Source organism: Paramormyrops kingsleyae, chromosome 18, assembly GCF_048594095.1.
Source record: "Paramormyrops kingsleyae isolate MSU_618 chromosome 18, PKINGS_0.4, whole genome shotgun sequence".
NCBI classification, from domain to species: Eukaryota; Metazoa; Chordata; class Actinopteri; order Osteoglossiformes; family Mormyridae; genus Paramormyrops; species Paramormyrops kingsleyae.
This window is the reverse complement of record NC_132814.1, coordinates 25,544,043-25,556,988: the sequence shown is the minus strand read 5'-3', so window position 1 is coordinate 25,556,988 and position 12,946 is coordinate 25,544,043. Positions and strand designations below refer to the sequence as shown.

At 43.3% G+C, this 12,946-nt stretch overlaps 1 protein-coding gene across 1 annotated transcript; it reads right to left on the bottom strand.

Moving 5' to 3' along the window:
• Positions 1 to 7,518: 7,518 nt before the first annotated feature.
• Positions 7,519 to 9,478, bottom strand: birc5b (baculoviral IAP repeat containing 5b). The gene is made up of 4 exons (XM_023831376.2): positions 9,092 to 9,478; positions 8,368 to 8,477; positions 7,966 to 8,083; positions 7,519 to 7,850 (listed from the first exon to the last, which is right to left on the bottom strand). Exons 1-4 carry the CDS (start codon positions 9,215 to 9,217, stop codon positions 7,719 to 7,721), a joined length of 486 nt encoding a protein of 161 aa, XP_023687144.1. The 5' UTR covers positions 9,218 to 9,478; the 3' UTR covers positions 7,519 to 7,718.
• Between the last annotated feature and the right edge of the window lie 3,468 nt (positions 9,479 to 12,946).

Genomic DNA, 12,946 nt, shown 5'->3' with positions numbered 1-12,946 from the left:
CATCGACAAGCAATGTTTGACATATTTGCACATATCTTCCACACAGATTTCTTTTTATGACTTTTTTTTTTATTAATTGTTTTGACTGACGGTTCTATTCTTCAGTACTGTTTTTGCCATTTTGCGATTAATTGCAAATGTAGTCATTGCCTCCCAAAGGGATATTAAACACAAATGTTATGTTATTGCAAAGGTGTTTCTAATTAAAAAGCACCCAGTGAGACTGCTTCTCAATGAACTCAGAACAGCTGTTTTACAATTATAACTTGAGATTCGATTTAATACGAATTGAAATGAATGTTTTACTTAAAACTACTGCATGTTTCTAATATGATATATATTTTTTTGCAAGCAAATGAATAAAGTAATGATTTTTGTTATAAAACCAAAATATTTGCAATCATTTTTACTGAATTAAGCATCTCAAGACTTTCTGTGAGCAGTGAAAATGATTTCTGATGACGTGCTTATTAAAGTAATAGGCTGCATTTTATTTTATTTTTTTGCAAAGGTTGCAAAGTAGGATTTGTCAGATGTGCAAGACTCAGATTTACATCATCAGGAAGATTATGGAGTCAGAGTGAGGAAAATGAGATAAAATACTGCATACATTTATTCGAGTTTTTGGCAACAAAAAGTGTTGGGGGCAAAATTGCTTGAGGGTCAGTTATTCTAATTCCCACCCCATCCCATCCCATCGGTAGGTTGTCTTTTCCAGGCCTGAGAGCAGAGAGAGAGCGAAAAAGAGAACAATTGTTTTTGTGGATACCACTGGCCCATTGTAAGTGCAGCCTGTTCTTTCTCTTGACCTCTGACTCACATTGTTGCTGAGCTGCTCGTTCAGAGAGGAGAGACAGCTGGGAGAACAGCGGGAGACTGGGGGGGGGGGGGAGCTGAAGGGGCCGACGGGGGCTGACTGACAGCTGGGGCCAAGCCGCAGAGAGAGAGAGAGAGTGAGGAAGAGAAAGACAGAGAGAGAGAGAGAGAGAGAGGTGAACAAGCTCCACCCTGGGATCTCAAAGACAGACAGGCAGACACACACACACACACACACACACACACACCTTGCCCTCTTGTAATTGGAATGACACATAGCTGCACACAGACAGACAGGCACAGAGGCAGGTGGGGAGAGTGATGCAGGACCATCCTCCTTTAAAGCTGCTTGCATTCATTTTAAATATGGGTGGGGGAGGTGCCTAAATCTGCATGAGAGTCAATCAGAAATATGAAAGTATATTGATATAATATAGTTCAGTCACGGTGTGGGAGGACCAGGTTGAAGAGGTTTTTATATACACCAAAGCATGATTCTAGGCTCTCTCTGGCCTCTGTGTTGCAAGACCATACTGCGGCAGTGAACCAATGTTCGGGTAAACAGTAAAACTGCATATACTCAAAAACAAGAGCCTACGAAGAAAGGAAAGTCTGGCATAATACTATAGTCCAGTCTGGATGTTCTACCTTAAGCATTCAGAAGGACTCTGATCAGCATGGCCACTGGAATCAATGAACCCAACAGCAGTCAATCTGAACAGCTTCAAGGTGACCTTTAGGAAAAGTGACCAATTCCGCTTCATTTAAAAAATAATAATAACTTAAACTTTTATATTTGTACGAATGAACTGGAAATTGTGGAGAGATCAGAAGTATGACTGAAACGGTTATGGAGCAATAGACAGGAAAGGAATGATGTCAGAGTCCTTGTGGACGTCTCCCCCAGCTCCTCTCAGCCTCCCTAATCCAGTGGTCAAACAATATCAGCCCACATTAAATGAAAGGTCCTGAGCTATGGGGCGAGTTTGAGGGATAATGCTCTGTGATTAAGGTTGTATTAATGGGGGGCAGAGAAGGCTGGAAGGTTTTAATCAGTGTCTGCGCTGAAATAATCCCCCGTTTATAAGCTGGGGCTGGCTAGCACCGCCATCCTCTCCTCTCCGCTCCTGCGAAACCCACCCAGACAGGACCCTGAGGAAGTGGGGCAGAGACTCGGGTGCGAAACAAATAGGAATGAGAGAACTAACATGCTTCGCAGAAAAAAACAACGACAAAGGGCTGTGACTGAAACAGAAACTCAGGGCTGATGAGGAAATTATAAATGAGAGACTCTGAAGGGGGTGGATTGGGCCAGGAAAGTGGACAAACATGATCCATAGCACAACAATAGTAAATAATAAATTAAGTAAACATTACAAGTGATATACTGTAATACGTTTTTGCAAATTATTTATAAATGAAACCGAAACAAAACCAAACATAACAGAAACAAACAATTTGAACAACAGATTAAAGGATATGCATTTTGTTGCTTAGGTGATGGTTGTGCTTAAAATACAATACAATACGATGAAACACAATTTTACTCATTTAAACGAGAGGTTATTTATGGAGTAATTTTCCTATTGCACAACAGCTGGGCCTTCAGAAAGAGCAGGATTCAGGTCCAGGTTCTAAGCTCTGTACGTTGCACTGTACAGTATATCAATTAATTTGAAATATTACAGTCATGCATTTTGCGAAAAGGCCATTTACAGAATAGAAGAGAGGCTTCTTAGTAACCCTGGTGGGGAAATTCTCTTTGCCACAGTACAGGGACAGCCACCTTTTACCTAAGGGTCTTGAGCAAGGGCCAACAGACATGTGACTATCTGACCAAGGCCAGCCTCACACTGGTGACCTTCCAACCACAGGCACACAGGTTTAGCTCACTGAGCCACACATTGTCTGGAGTATCTTAGCCTAAAGGTTTTAAAGCAAACATGGTGTACAAAGAAAGGAAGGCAGAGGAGATGTGAAACTCACAGCATGAACAGAATGAGGTTTGGTCCGGATTAAAGGTGAAGGCTCATTAACACATCGCTTAGTAAGGACAAGTGTACATTGATAAACACGGGTTGTACTAACGATGTGGAACTGCGTTCCAAAATATTCACTTTTGTCAGCAATTGTTTTGTTGAGTTCCCCTCATGTAATGTAAGTTCTGGGGTTTCAAACAACTAACCAAGCTTTTATTACCGTAACAAAAAATAACTACAGGGATGAAACAAAAGCTGCATGCAAATCAGTCATTACTATAAGAGTTAATGGAGAGATGGGGAAGAGTGAAATTCAGCAGAGAGCATGAATGGAAGCGAGGGATGAATCCTTCCCAGTACTGAGACAGCCAGTCTCCATGGCCTGTTAGCAACTGGGCTGAACTGGCGAGCTCACACGGTGACCAAGTTTCAAGAGTTTTTGAAAACCAGTAGAAAATGAAAATTGGAAAGTAGCTCCAGAATATTTACTGTAGAATATATTTTCAGTAACATATGTCTATGATCAATTAGTCCAGTTAATGTAACGCAATCTATAAGGCATCTGGAACTGCAAACAAAAATGTTTTCTTATGACAGTCTCAATATCACAGGAAATAGTTACAAAATAAAACTGCTCAGGTTGCAAGTCTGTATATTGTTACATAACAATATATGGAAGAATTATTCTCACCTTTTTTTAAAGTTTTTGAAATTTAAATGTTGAAATCTGCGATAAATACAAAATAGGAAACAAAAGTTAAGCCGTTAATATGGGACAAAAAATGTAGAGAAAGTAAGTGAAAATAACAGAATAATGTAGAGTAAGTAATGATGGATGGTTAGGGTAGTTGTACGTTCAAGTGTGCTGTGGGAAAGAGTTAAAAAAAAAAAGAGCAGAAAAGACAGCCAACCTAAAAACAAAAGGCTAGAGGGAGGAAGTTTGGAAGCAGCAGAATGAATAAGCGGAAGATGGTTTAATTAAAGAGAGACATTCTAACAGCAGATGAGAGCAGTAATGGTGTTAGAATGAAAAGGTGAAACTGGGGGAGGGACGGAGTCTCATTGCACTTCTCCCAACAACACAGAGCGAATGAGGCATCAAAGTTAAAGAGCTTCTAATAAGATCTGGATGCTGTCATGTTTACTCTCCAGCCTGCTCTGCCCTCCCATTCCATTGTGGAAGTTACCCGGCTTAGAGACACCACAATGGGAGGAAAGATGGACAGATGGGAGCTGTTCTAGGGGAAGAAAGCACAAAAAAGTGAGGGAGAAGGAAACAAATGACCAAGAAGGAGAAGGCTAACAGAGTACACTGGCTTAACGTGAGGGGATAGGAATTATTTACAAATTCAACCAGGATTTTGTTTTACTATTGTCCATGTGAAAGAACAATCCAGTCGGGTGTGTTGGCAGTGCGTCCTGGGAAAAGGCATCGTAATCCATCAGGGTCAGTATTCAGTTAAGAGTGCAGCTTGTGTACATCGTTCCTGGGTGAACCTGAATAAGGATTCTCGCTGCACAGGGAGTGAAAATACTGCATTTTCCTCAGAATGACCCAGTATGTCCTTCTAACCTTTAGCCGAAATGTCTCATCTACAGCCTGCAAGATACAAGATAAAAACTGGATAAAAGAAACCTCTCAGGAGCACAGTTCTCCAAAATAGAAAACTTGATTAAAAGTAAGTTATGAATGAACTAAAGAAACAGAGAAAAGTAGTTGTAAGGAATGTAGAAGTGCTCTAGTACAGTGGAGGAGGAGGCTGGGACAGAGAAAGTGATGGAAGAGGGCAAAGGACTCAGACGGGTGGTGAGGAACAGATGGGCTGGATGCTCCTCATTTCAGGTCATGAACTTTCGGTTGGTAACATCTGTCCATCCGTTTGTCCATCTGTCACATCGAGGCACAGCTGACATTGAACCCGCACTGACGTTACTGATTATCGGCAAATGAAAATGCCACTTAAAAGGGGAGAAACCAGAACTTAAACAAGGTACACATAGGATGTCATAGGATGGAGGCTAAAACAACCCTGGAACTGTGGCTCAGACAACCTGTTAACAGGTGATAATGACAAAACACAGAGTCTGCGGGACTCTGGATGGTTATCAATTGGAATCTTTTGGAATCTATGAATGGGGTCTCAAACAATCAAAGTAAAATAAGGTCGGCATTTGAATTTAAATCAGAAAATACTTAAAAGCCAATGACTGGATCATTATTACTGCTCAGCAATGTAAAGCAGCAATAAAGTAAAGTCAGCTGAGTACCTGAATGACCAGGTTACACCTCCGTCCATCATAAATGGATTTTTTCTTATCCAATAACATGGGCATATACAGTACCACAACAAGAATGCCAAGATTCATTGGGCTGGAATTGTGAACGAGTGGCTCAGGAGTCTTTCATACACGATTTGGCTGCCACATAGTTTTAACCATAACCCCATTGAAAGTCTTTTGGATGTGCTGAAGACGACTTTACGGAGTGGTTCAACTCACCTACCATCAATATAAGATATTTGTGAGAAACGAATGCAGATCTAAATGAAACTAAACGTTGAGATGATGCACAAACTTGTAGAAACAATGGCAAGACAAATGTGTGGCATAATCAAAGCTAAAGGCAATCCAACATGCCTTGGTATACTAAAGCATTTAGTGTTTCCTTCACTGGAACTAAGGGGGCAAGCCCAACCCCTGAAAAACAACCCCACACCATAATCCCTCCTCCAACAAAGGCTACAGTTGACATATTGCAGTGAGGTAGGTAACATTCTGCCAGCATCCGGCAAACCCAGACTCGTTGATCAGACTGCCGGACAGAGACGCGTAACGTCACTCCACAGAACACATATCCACTGCTCCAGAGTCCAGTGGCGGTGTGCTTTACATCATCCGATGCTTGGCACTGCACTTGGCACTGCGAGGCTGGCATGCAGCTGCTTGGCCATGGAAGTCCATTCCATGAAGCTCCCGGCACACAGTTTTTGTACTGGAGTTAATGTCAGAGGAAGTTTGGAACTCTGCATGTATAGAATGAACAAAGCGTTGGTGACAATTACGCATTATGCACCTCAGCACTATGACCCTGCCGATACTTTACGTGGTCTGCCAGGCCCACTTCCTGAGTTGCTGTTGTTCCTAAACATTTCCACTTTGCAGTAATACCATTTTCAGTTGAATGTGGAATATCTGGCAGCAAAGAAAGTTCAGAAACTGACTTATTGCAAATCTTGCATCCTGCGACAGTATCGTGCTTGAATCCACAGCTCTTCAGAATGACCCATTGTTTCACAAATGTTTGTAAGCCTGACTGCATGTCACGGTGCTTGATTTTATACACCCGTGGCAAAGCATCTGAACAAAATACCTGAATTCATTGATTGAGAGGGATGTGTGTATAGAAGCAACCTGGACATAGTATCAGCAGATCACATTGGGCAACAGGGCAGTATAGTGAAGCGCCATAATAAACTGCAGCAATGCAAAGACAACATACACAAGTCGCCAACTGCTGGTTCTGGCAAAAGCAGATAATTACTAATAGCCATTAAGAAGCTGATGCTAAGCTTAAGCCCTGATTTTAGCCAAAAAGCTTCCATTCCCCTTAAGCAATTGATCACGGTCTGGATAGGAAGCAGCCAACTTCTGCCCAGCATACGAACACCTTGAAAGTTCCAGCTCTACATAGACATACCAAGCAGGATCTACTTCCCATTATACCTGTAACAGCACAGCGAGTCCCTCATTTTCCTGGCCATCAGCCATGATGGCAGATTCCCTTGAGCCCCTGACTATTATAAGCTGCTACAAAATACAGATTAAGCCAACAGACTGCAGGAGCAAGCGTCCTCACTGAAATACAGGAAAATGGGAAAACGTTTCCATGTTATATAAAGACCTCTACACACACAAGCATGCAATGAGTAAACCTTTATGATGCTTCAAGTATAAGCAGAATACCTGACTTAAGCACTGGCTACAAATTCAGTGACATTACAGAGTTATGAGTTATTACAAAATGAAAAGATGAGAGTTTGGGTCAGTCCTGCTTGAAGCATGCATATCTAAAAAGGTCTCATTTATTTGCCTAGTTGTGGGGGGATAAAGGAGAATTAAACAGCTGATCAGAGCTCAATGCCTAAAGCTTTGCATTAGATATTAATCCTCAAGGGGGGGGGGGGGGTGGCTACAAATCCCCAGCCCGTTTTAATATACCACGCCCCCAGAGGCTGCCCCAAGCCACTAGGTCATCTGAACCCACCTTTCACAAAGATCACGCCTAAAAACTGATAAAACCTTACATCTTCAGAATGTACCCCTATAACAAGGAAGCACCCTAGACTTATTCTGAGCGTGTACAGAAAAGTCACCCCCAACACACACTCTTCATTAGTCACTGGCCTTCTATGCACAGTTCAAGTCCTGTGTCCTGAGAACACACACACATGACAGATGTTGCTACAGCAACAGTTGGTATTGTAAAAAGGGAGGGGCTTACGAGCCATCTGTCTAGGGTCAGGGTTTGGAAAATGAGGGGATGACAACCATAAAGTAACTTCCACTCAAGTTCAGAAAAACGTTGGGAAAAAAAGAACAAGATCAGAGGAAGCACCACGGGATTTAAATCTACAGCGGGTCTTGAACCACCTAGAACACGTCCCATCCTTGTCGCTAGTATGAAAGTGCCACCTTGTGGCTAGTAGCAAAAACTGCAACGCAGTACACAATAATCCGTTTATTATTTGACAGAAAAAAAACGCAGACAATACATGCATGGTTTCGTTTTGGAACTGACTTTTTTTTTTAAAAAGAAAAAAAAAAAAAAAAGGTACAGGAATAAAAGAGTGACATTTGTAACAATAGTGACTGTACACTTAACCAAGCATTTAAGTAAAGTCAAAACAGTTTATATCTCAGGACTTAAGCACTCTCTCTCTTGTTACTGGTTTGATACGGTATCTGGTCTTTGGGATCAAATAACGTCTCCAGGTTTTTACGAACGAGCTCCACCTCATCACGAAAACTCGCCATCTTTTGCTGCAAAGTCTTCCTCTGTAGAAAGCCGGAGGGTTTATTAACATCCGAGACAGTTAAGTATATTAGTTTATGGCATAAACTTGGGCCTAAAGTGGAGAAGACTGGAAACTCCCAATCATTCGATACTCACGATAAGTATGCACAGCCTCTCCTGCTCCAGCTTGAAAAACTCCGCCACCGTCAGATCACCGAAATCTTTATTCAGGCCCAGGAAGCCGCAGTCAGCAGCGCGGCGGACGTGTTCAGACCTAGACGCAGAGAAACACGCGCCATTGCGAGGACAGTTCAACTGTCAGTAGAGCCTCTCCACACGAGTTACCCTAAATATCTAGGCATAAATAAAACAAGGATTGAAAGCATTTTCACTTTTTTTTTTTTTTATAAAAGCCAACGATTAAGCTAAAAAAAAAAAAAAAAAAAGTCCCGCATATCCAGTTTTATTTAAAAAGTAAATACATTAAAAATATCCAATACTACTGTTTAGCTCTACTGGTCTTTCTAATCGCCATGTTTTCGGCAGAATAAGCTGTACCAGGGATCATCTTGCGGCTCCCAGCCTTCCAGCTCCTTCAGGCAGAAGAAGCAAGATACCACGTCGGGTTCATTCTCACTGGGACAATGAACAAAACCTGCTTTGGCCATCTGCAAATAAGTTTACATCAAACTGAAAGTCAAAATCGACACTTCGTAATTTCCTAAACCGTTAGGAACTATATTTAAACGGTGCTAAAAGCGTTTATTGATCATACAAAATACGTGTTTAGTTGCTATACATTTGTAGTTAGGGGTCATTTTCCGGTTTTAAAAAAGCTCTTCTAAAAGTAAGATTTTATTATTTCACTTTTGTGCAACAGGCGACACCCCTGCAGCAGTGAACACCGGTGGCGTCTCCGCATTAGTCCAGCAGTGCACGACATGATCAGTAATTCAGTCAAATAGCAGCAGCACTGTCATACATTCCAAATATCTTGCGCTCAACAGTCTTCCTCTGGTGCACATGGGACCACGTTGCTTAGGATGCGTTATAACAGTGGCTTTGTAATTCCATGCGGTATAACCAGTTCTGTGAGCTTAAATGCTGTTATTGATAATGCCACTCATATATCTGTCTCCACTCCCCGCTTACTTCTGCCGTTACATTAATTCGTGCTTGCGATTTCATTGATGAGGTGCATTTGTATTAGGATTTACTGAGTAAGTACTGTCTATGTTAGTGGTTCTTGTGCCAGAGACATCACTGGTAATCACATACCCACCTGTTCAGGCGTACATAGGCAGTCCTCCCGAAATGGCCAGTCTGCAAACGTCTGCAGCCGCTTCTCATAACTGTACATCTCGCTGTATGCGTGAAGCTCAGTCTTTAGAGAAGAAGTCTTTGCCATTATGCGTACTAATTATTTTATGGATCACCCACTGAAAACAACCGTCGGTTCTGTTTTAGTAATTTAATGAAATTGTAGCGCGATGTTTAATAAAGCAAATAATTCCCAATATCCAAAACAAAAACTAATCGAGCAAGTTCAGTAATTGGTGGAGTTGAACATATTTTAAAAGACTAGCCTTACAATTTGCACCTGGTGCTCAAGTAATCAAGTAATAAGTTACAGCTGCGTCAAAGGAAGGAACGAGGAGGAGCTCAGAAGGCGCGTAACTCACACCTGGAGTACGACGCGAGGAGAGTTGCACGTGACGTCACACCATTTTTGCATATTAAGTAGAAATTGTACGACAACATATGGCATTAAATACATCATATATAAGTTCTTACACAAAACGAAACATAGGCATACAATATAATAATAATTGTAATCTTTGACAAAACAACAAATAAAGATACAATAAAAGAGCTAAGGGACCTCTTTTAAGGCATGAATAATATTCAGTAATTGCTTTGCTGTTTTATGTAAATATTAGTGATTTGCAATACAGTGATAGTTCTTTTATTAATACCAACGTGTCTTAATACTGTAACATCGAGTGGCGCCTCACTAGCGGGAGCTAATTTGCATGTTTCCCAGCATGCAACTTTGCGTGTTGGCACATAGCCCCTGTATGTATTGGCTCCTGTTGGTGTCTGCGCCCTGTTCCATATGTCGCATGTTCCCGATGTTTGATGCCATGTGTCGTGTTGGTGTGTTAATGTTAGGGTAGTGACTATATATAGTGTACCCACGGTGACATGTCGGCACGGTCGGCGATGTGTAGTTCGGATGAAGGAGGCGGGGCAGCTGGCAGTGATTGTCTTCTTCTGTTGAGGTGTTTTAAAGGCTGTTGTTGTGAGAGGTTTTCTAAACAGGATGTTTGGTATGTGCTTTGGCCACCCATAGGGCCAGCAGATAATTTTTCTGGAGGAGATAGCAAATGAAGTGTGAGAGAAGAATACAACATGGTTATGGAGAGGGTCCATGGGCCATGCGGGAAGTCTGCAGGGTTATGTCCTATTTATTTTTCAGTTCAATTAACTTTTTTTGTATAGCGCATTTTCACAACGTGACATTGTCTCAAAGTGTTTTACGTTATCCCTGCCCAGAGCCCCCAGTGGCAAGGAAAAACTCCCTAGAACAGTGTTTCCCAACCCAGTCCTCGGGGAACCCTGGACAGTCCACGTTTTTGCTCCCTCCCAGCTCCCAGCCAATCAGGAACACCGGATACCTGGTACAGGTGCGTTGGGAGCAGAGAGGAAGCAAAAACATGGACTGTCCGGGGTTCCCCGAGGACTGGGTTGAGAAACACTGCCCAAGAAGGAAGAAACCTTGGGAGGAACCAGAATCAAAGGGGAGCCCATCCTCCTGGGGCCGGCAGTGGAAGTCAAATTCGTACAAGTCCAGATTTGCACGAAGTCAAATGAACAAAGTTCAGATTTATATGCTCCAACATACTGTAATTCCGGATGTAAATGCAAAATTGCTGGCAACAAGACAAGCAGGACAGAAGTCACTTGGAGACTGGGCTGTTTCAGGGTCATTTTTATTTGTTGACTTATGATTAATTTATCTTGGTCAGGTCGGGTCGGGTCAGGTCGGGGAGCATGCGCTCCCCGCTCTCCTAGTAGGCTACCACCTACTAGGAGAATGAGGCAAGACTTAGCCGGACTCCAAGATCAAGCTTTTTCTAATGAGTTTGCACGCAATTTGTGTGAAGAACTTGCAGACTTGGGTCTGACTGCTGACTCTAATGTGATGTGGGAGACCTTCCATGATAAGACCCTGAAGGTTGCCGAGGGCTGTGTTGGTGTTGCTGGTGTCCCCAGAAGGAGGTGTTTCACCTCGCAGGGCCCCCTGGATATTATCGAGAGGAGTCACAGCACATGACTTGGTGGCAACTCCAGTCTGTACTGGGAACTGAGAAGGATGGCTGTGAGGGCTCTGAGGGCAGATAAGGAGGCATTTGTTAGACAAATCTGTGAGCAGGTGACACACCATCTGTGGTCTAGTGACCCACGGCCTACTTACAGAGAAATGGAAGCATTACGCACATCTGAATCTGTTCCTTGGAGACTTCAGTCAGGGCGAGTGGTGGAACAGTCCTTACGGGTGACACTGCAGTTGTGACCCTCTGGGCCGGCTACTTTGAGCAGTTGTTTAAAGCTGACCCTCCAGCTAGGACATTGGACATCTCTGGGTGCACAGTTCTCAAAGTTGATCCTCCAATCAGCTGTGAACCACCCAGTCTCACTGAGATTGCACGGGTGGTGAATCAGCTGGGGGTACGGAAGGCCGCAGGGATCTGTTCTCCAGGCTGGTGGTAAGGCTGTCCTCCTGGGATTGCAGGCAATGTTTGCTTCCATTTGGGAGTCAGGCGTCAACCCAACTGGCTGGAAAATGGGACTTGTAGTCCCTATCAGGAAAGGGAATGGTGATCGCCTGGATTGCGGCAACTACAGGGGGCTGACACTGCTTTCAGTGCTGGGTAAGGTCCTTCCTAGGGTCATCCTTAATGGGATCCGTGATCACTTGCTTGTCTGTAAGTGAACGGAACAGTCTGGTTTTAAGAAGTCTACCATCGACCATATCCTTGCACTGAGAGTTCTCATCGAGCACAAGCGCAAATTTCGGCAGAGGTTCTTTGCAGCCTTTGTTGATTTTCATAAATCATTTGACTCACTTGATCGAGTTGCTCTGTGGGACATTCTGAGACTTTGCAGGATCCCCCTAATGTTGCTGGACATCATGGCCGGCCTGTACACTGGTACTGTGAGTGCTGTGCAGAGTGGAGGGAGAACCTCTGGGTTCTTCCCAGTTGATCTGGGGTTCATCAGGGGTGTGTTCTTACTCCTATTCTGTTCAATGCTTGTATGGGTTGGGTGTTGGGCAGGACTGTGGGGTCCAGCAGCTGTGGGGCATCCGTTGGTGAAGAAAGATTTACTGATCTTGACTTGACTTGAGCCGACGATGCTATGATCTTAGCTGAGTCAAAGGAGGCTCTGATCGGGGCTCTCGAGAGACTGAGTGAGGAGTCTGAGTGTCTGGGATTATGGGTGTCCTGGTTAAAGACTAAGATCCAGGGATTTAATGACTTCTTGGGCACAGCAATCAGTAGTGTGTCTGTCTGCGGGGAGAATGTCGACCTTGTTGAGAGGTTCATTTACCTCGGCAGCGACATTCATGTCTCTGGTGACTCTTCCTATGGGAGAGCATGGGGGATCATGAGGTCACTGGAAAGGGGTGTGTGGTGCTCCCGATATCTTTGCAAGAGGACAAAGGTCCAAGTCTTTAGAGTTCTGGTGCTCCCTGTCATGACAGCTTTAAAAGGTACTTCTTCTCCGTGTAAAATATGTTTTGACGGGTAGAAATAGTGACAACCTGCATTGTGTGGATGCGGTGCCACGGTGTAGAGTCTTTTCAGTGACCAGTGAAGCATCAATGTGAACATGGGGAGGGGGGGGGGTGAGGCTTTGCTAGCTAGCAAATTCAGAATCAAGCTGGCCAGAGGGTGGCAGGTAAAAACACAGTAGGTGGCCATTGTGACATCACTACAGGCAAAACATGGATACACACAAAATAGAGAACAGCAATAGGTATACTGGATCATGATGGGCTTCTTTTGTTTCCAGTGCAATACTACTGGAAGATTAGTATTAATTACTACAGGTTCTTTCAAGGAAATTGGTC

Excerpts from the sequence above, each read along its gene's own strand:
- birc5b (XM_023831376.2), bottom strand. The coding sequence starts at position 9,217 with ATGGCAAAGACTTCTTCTCTAAAGACTGAGCTTCACGCATACAGCGAG. Across the intron at positions 8,478-9,091 it reads GCCTATGTACGCCTGAACAG|ATGGCCAAAGCAGGTTTTGT; the intron begins GTGGGTATGTGA and ends ACTTATTTGCAG. Across the intron at positions 8,084-8,367 it reads GAGCCGCAAGATGATCCCTG|GTCTGAACACGTCCGCCGCG; the intron begins GTACAGCTTATT and ends CTCTGCGTCTAG.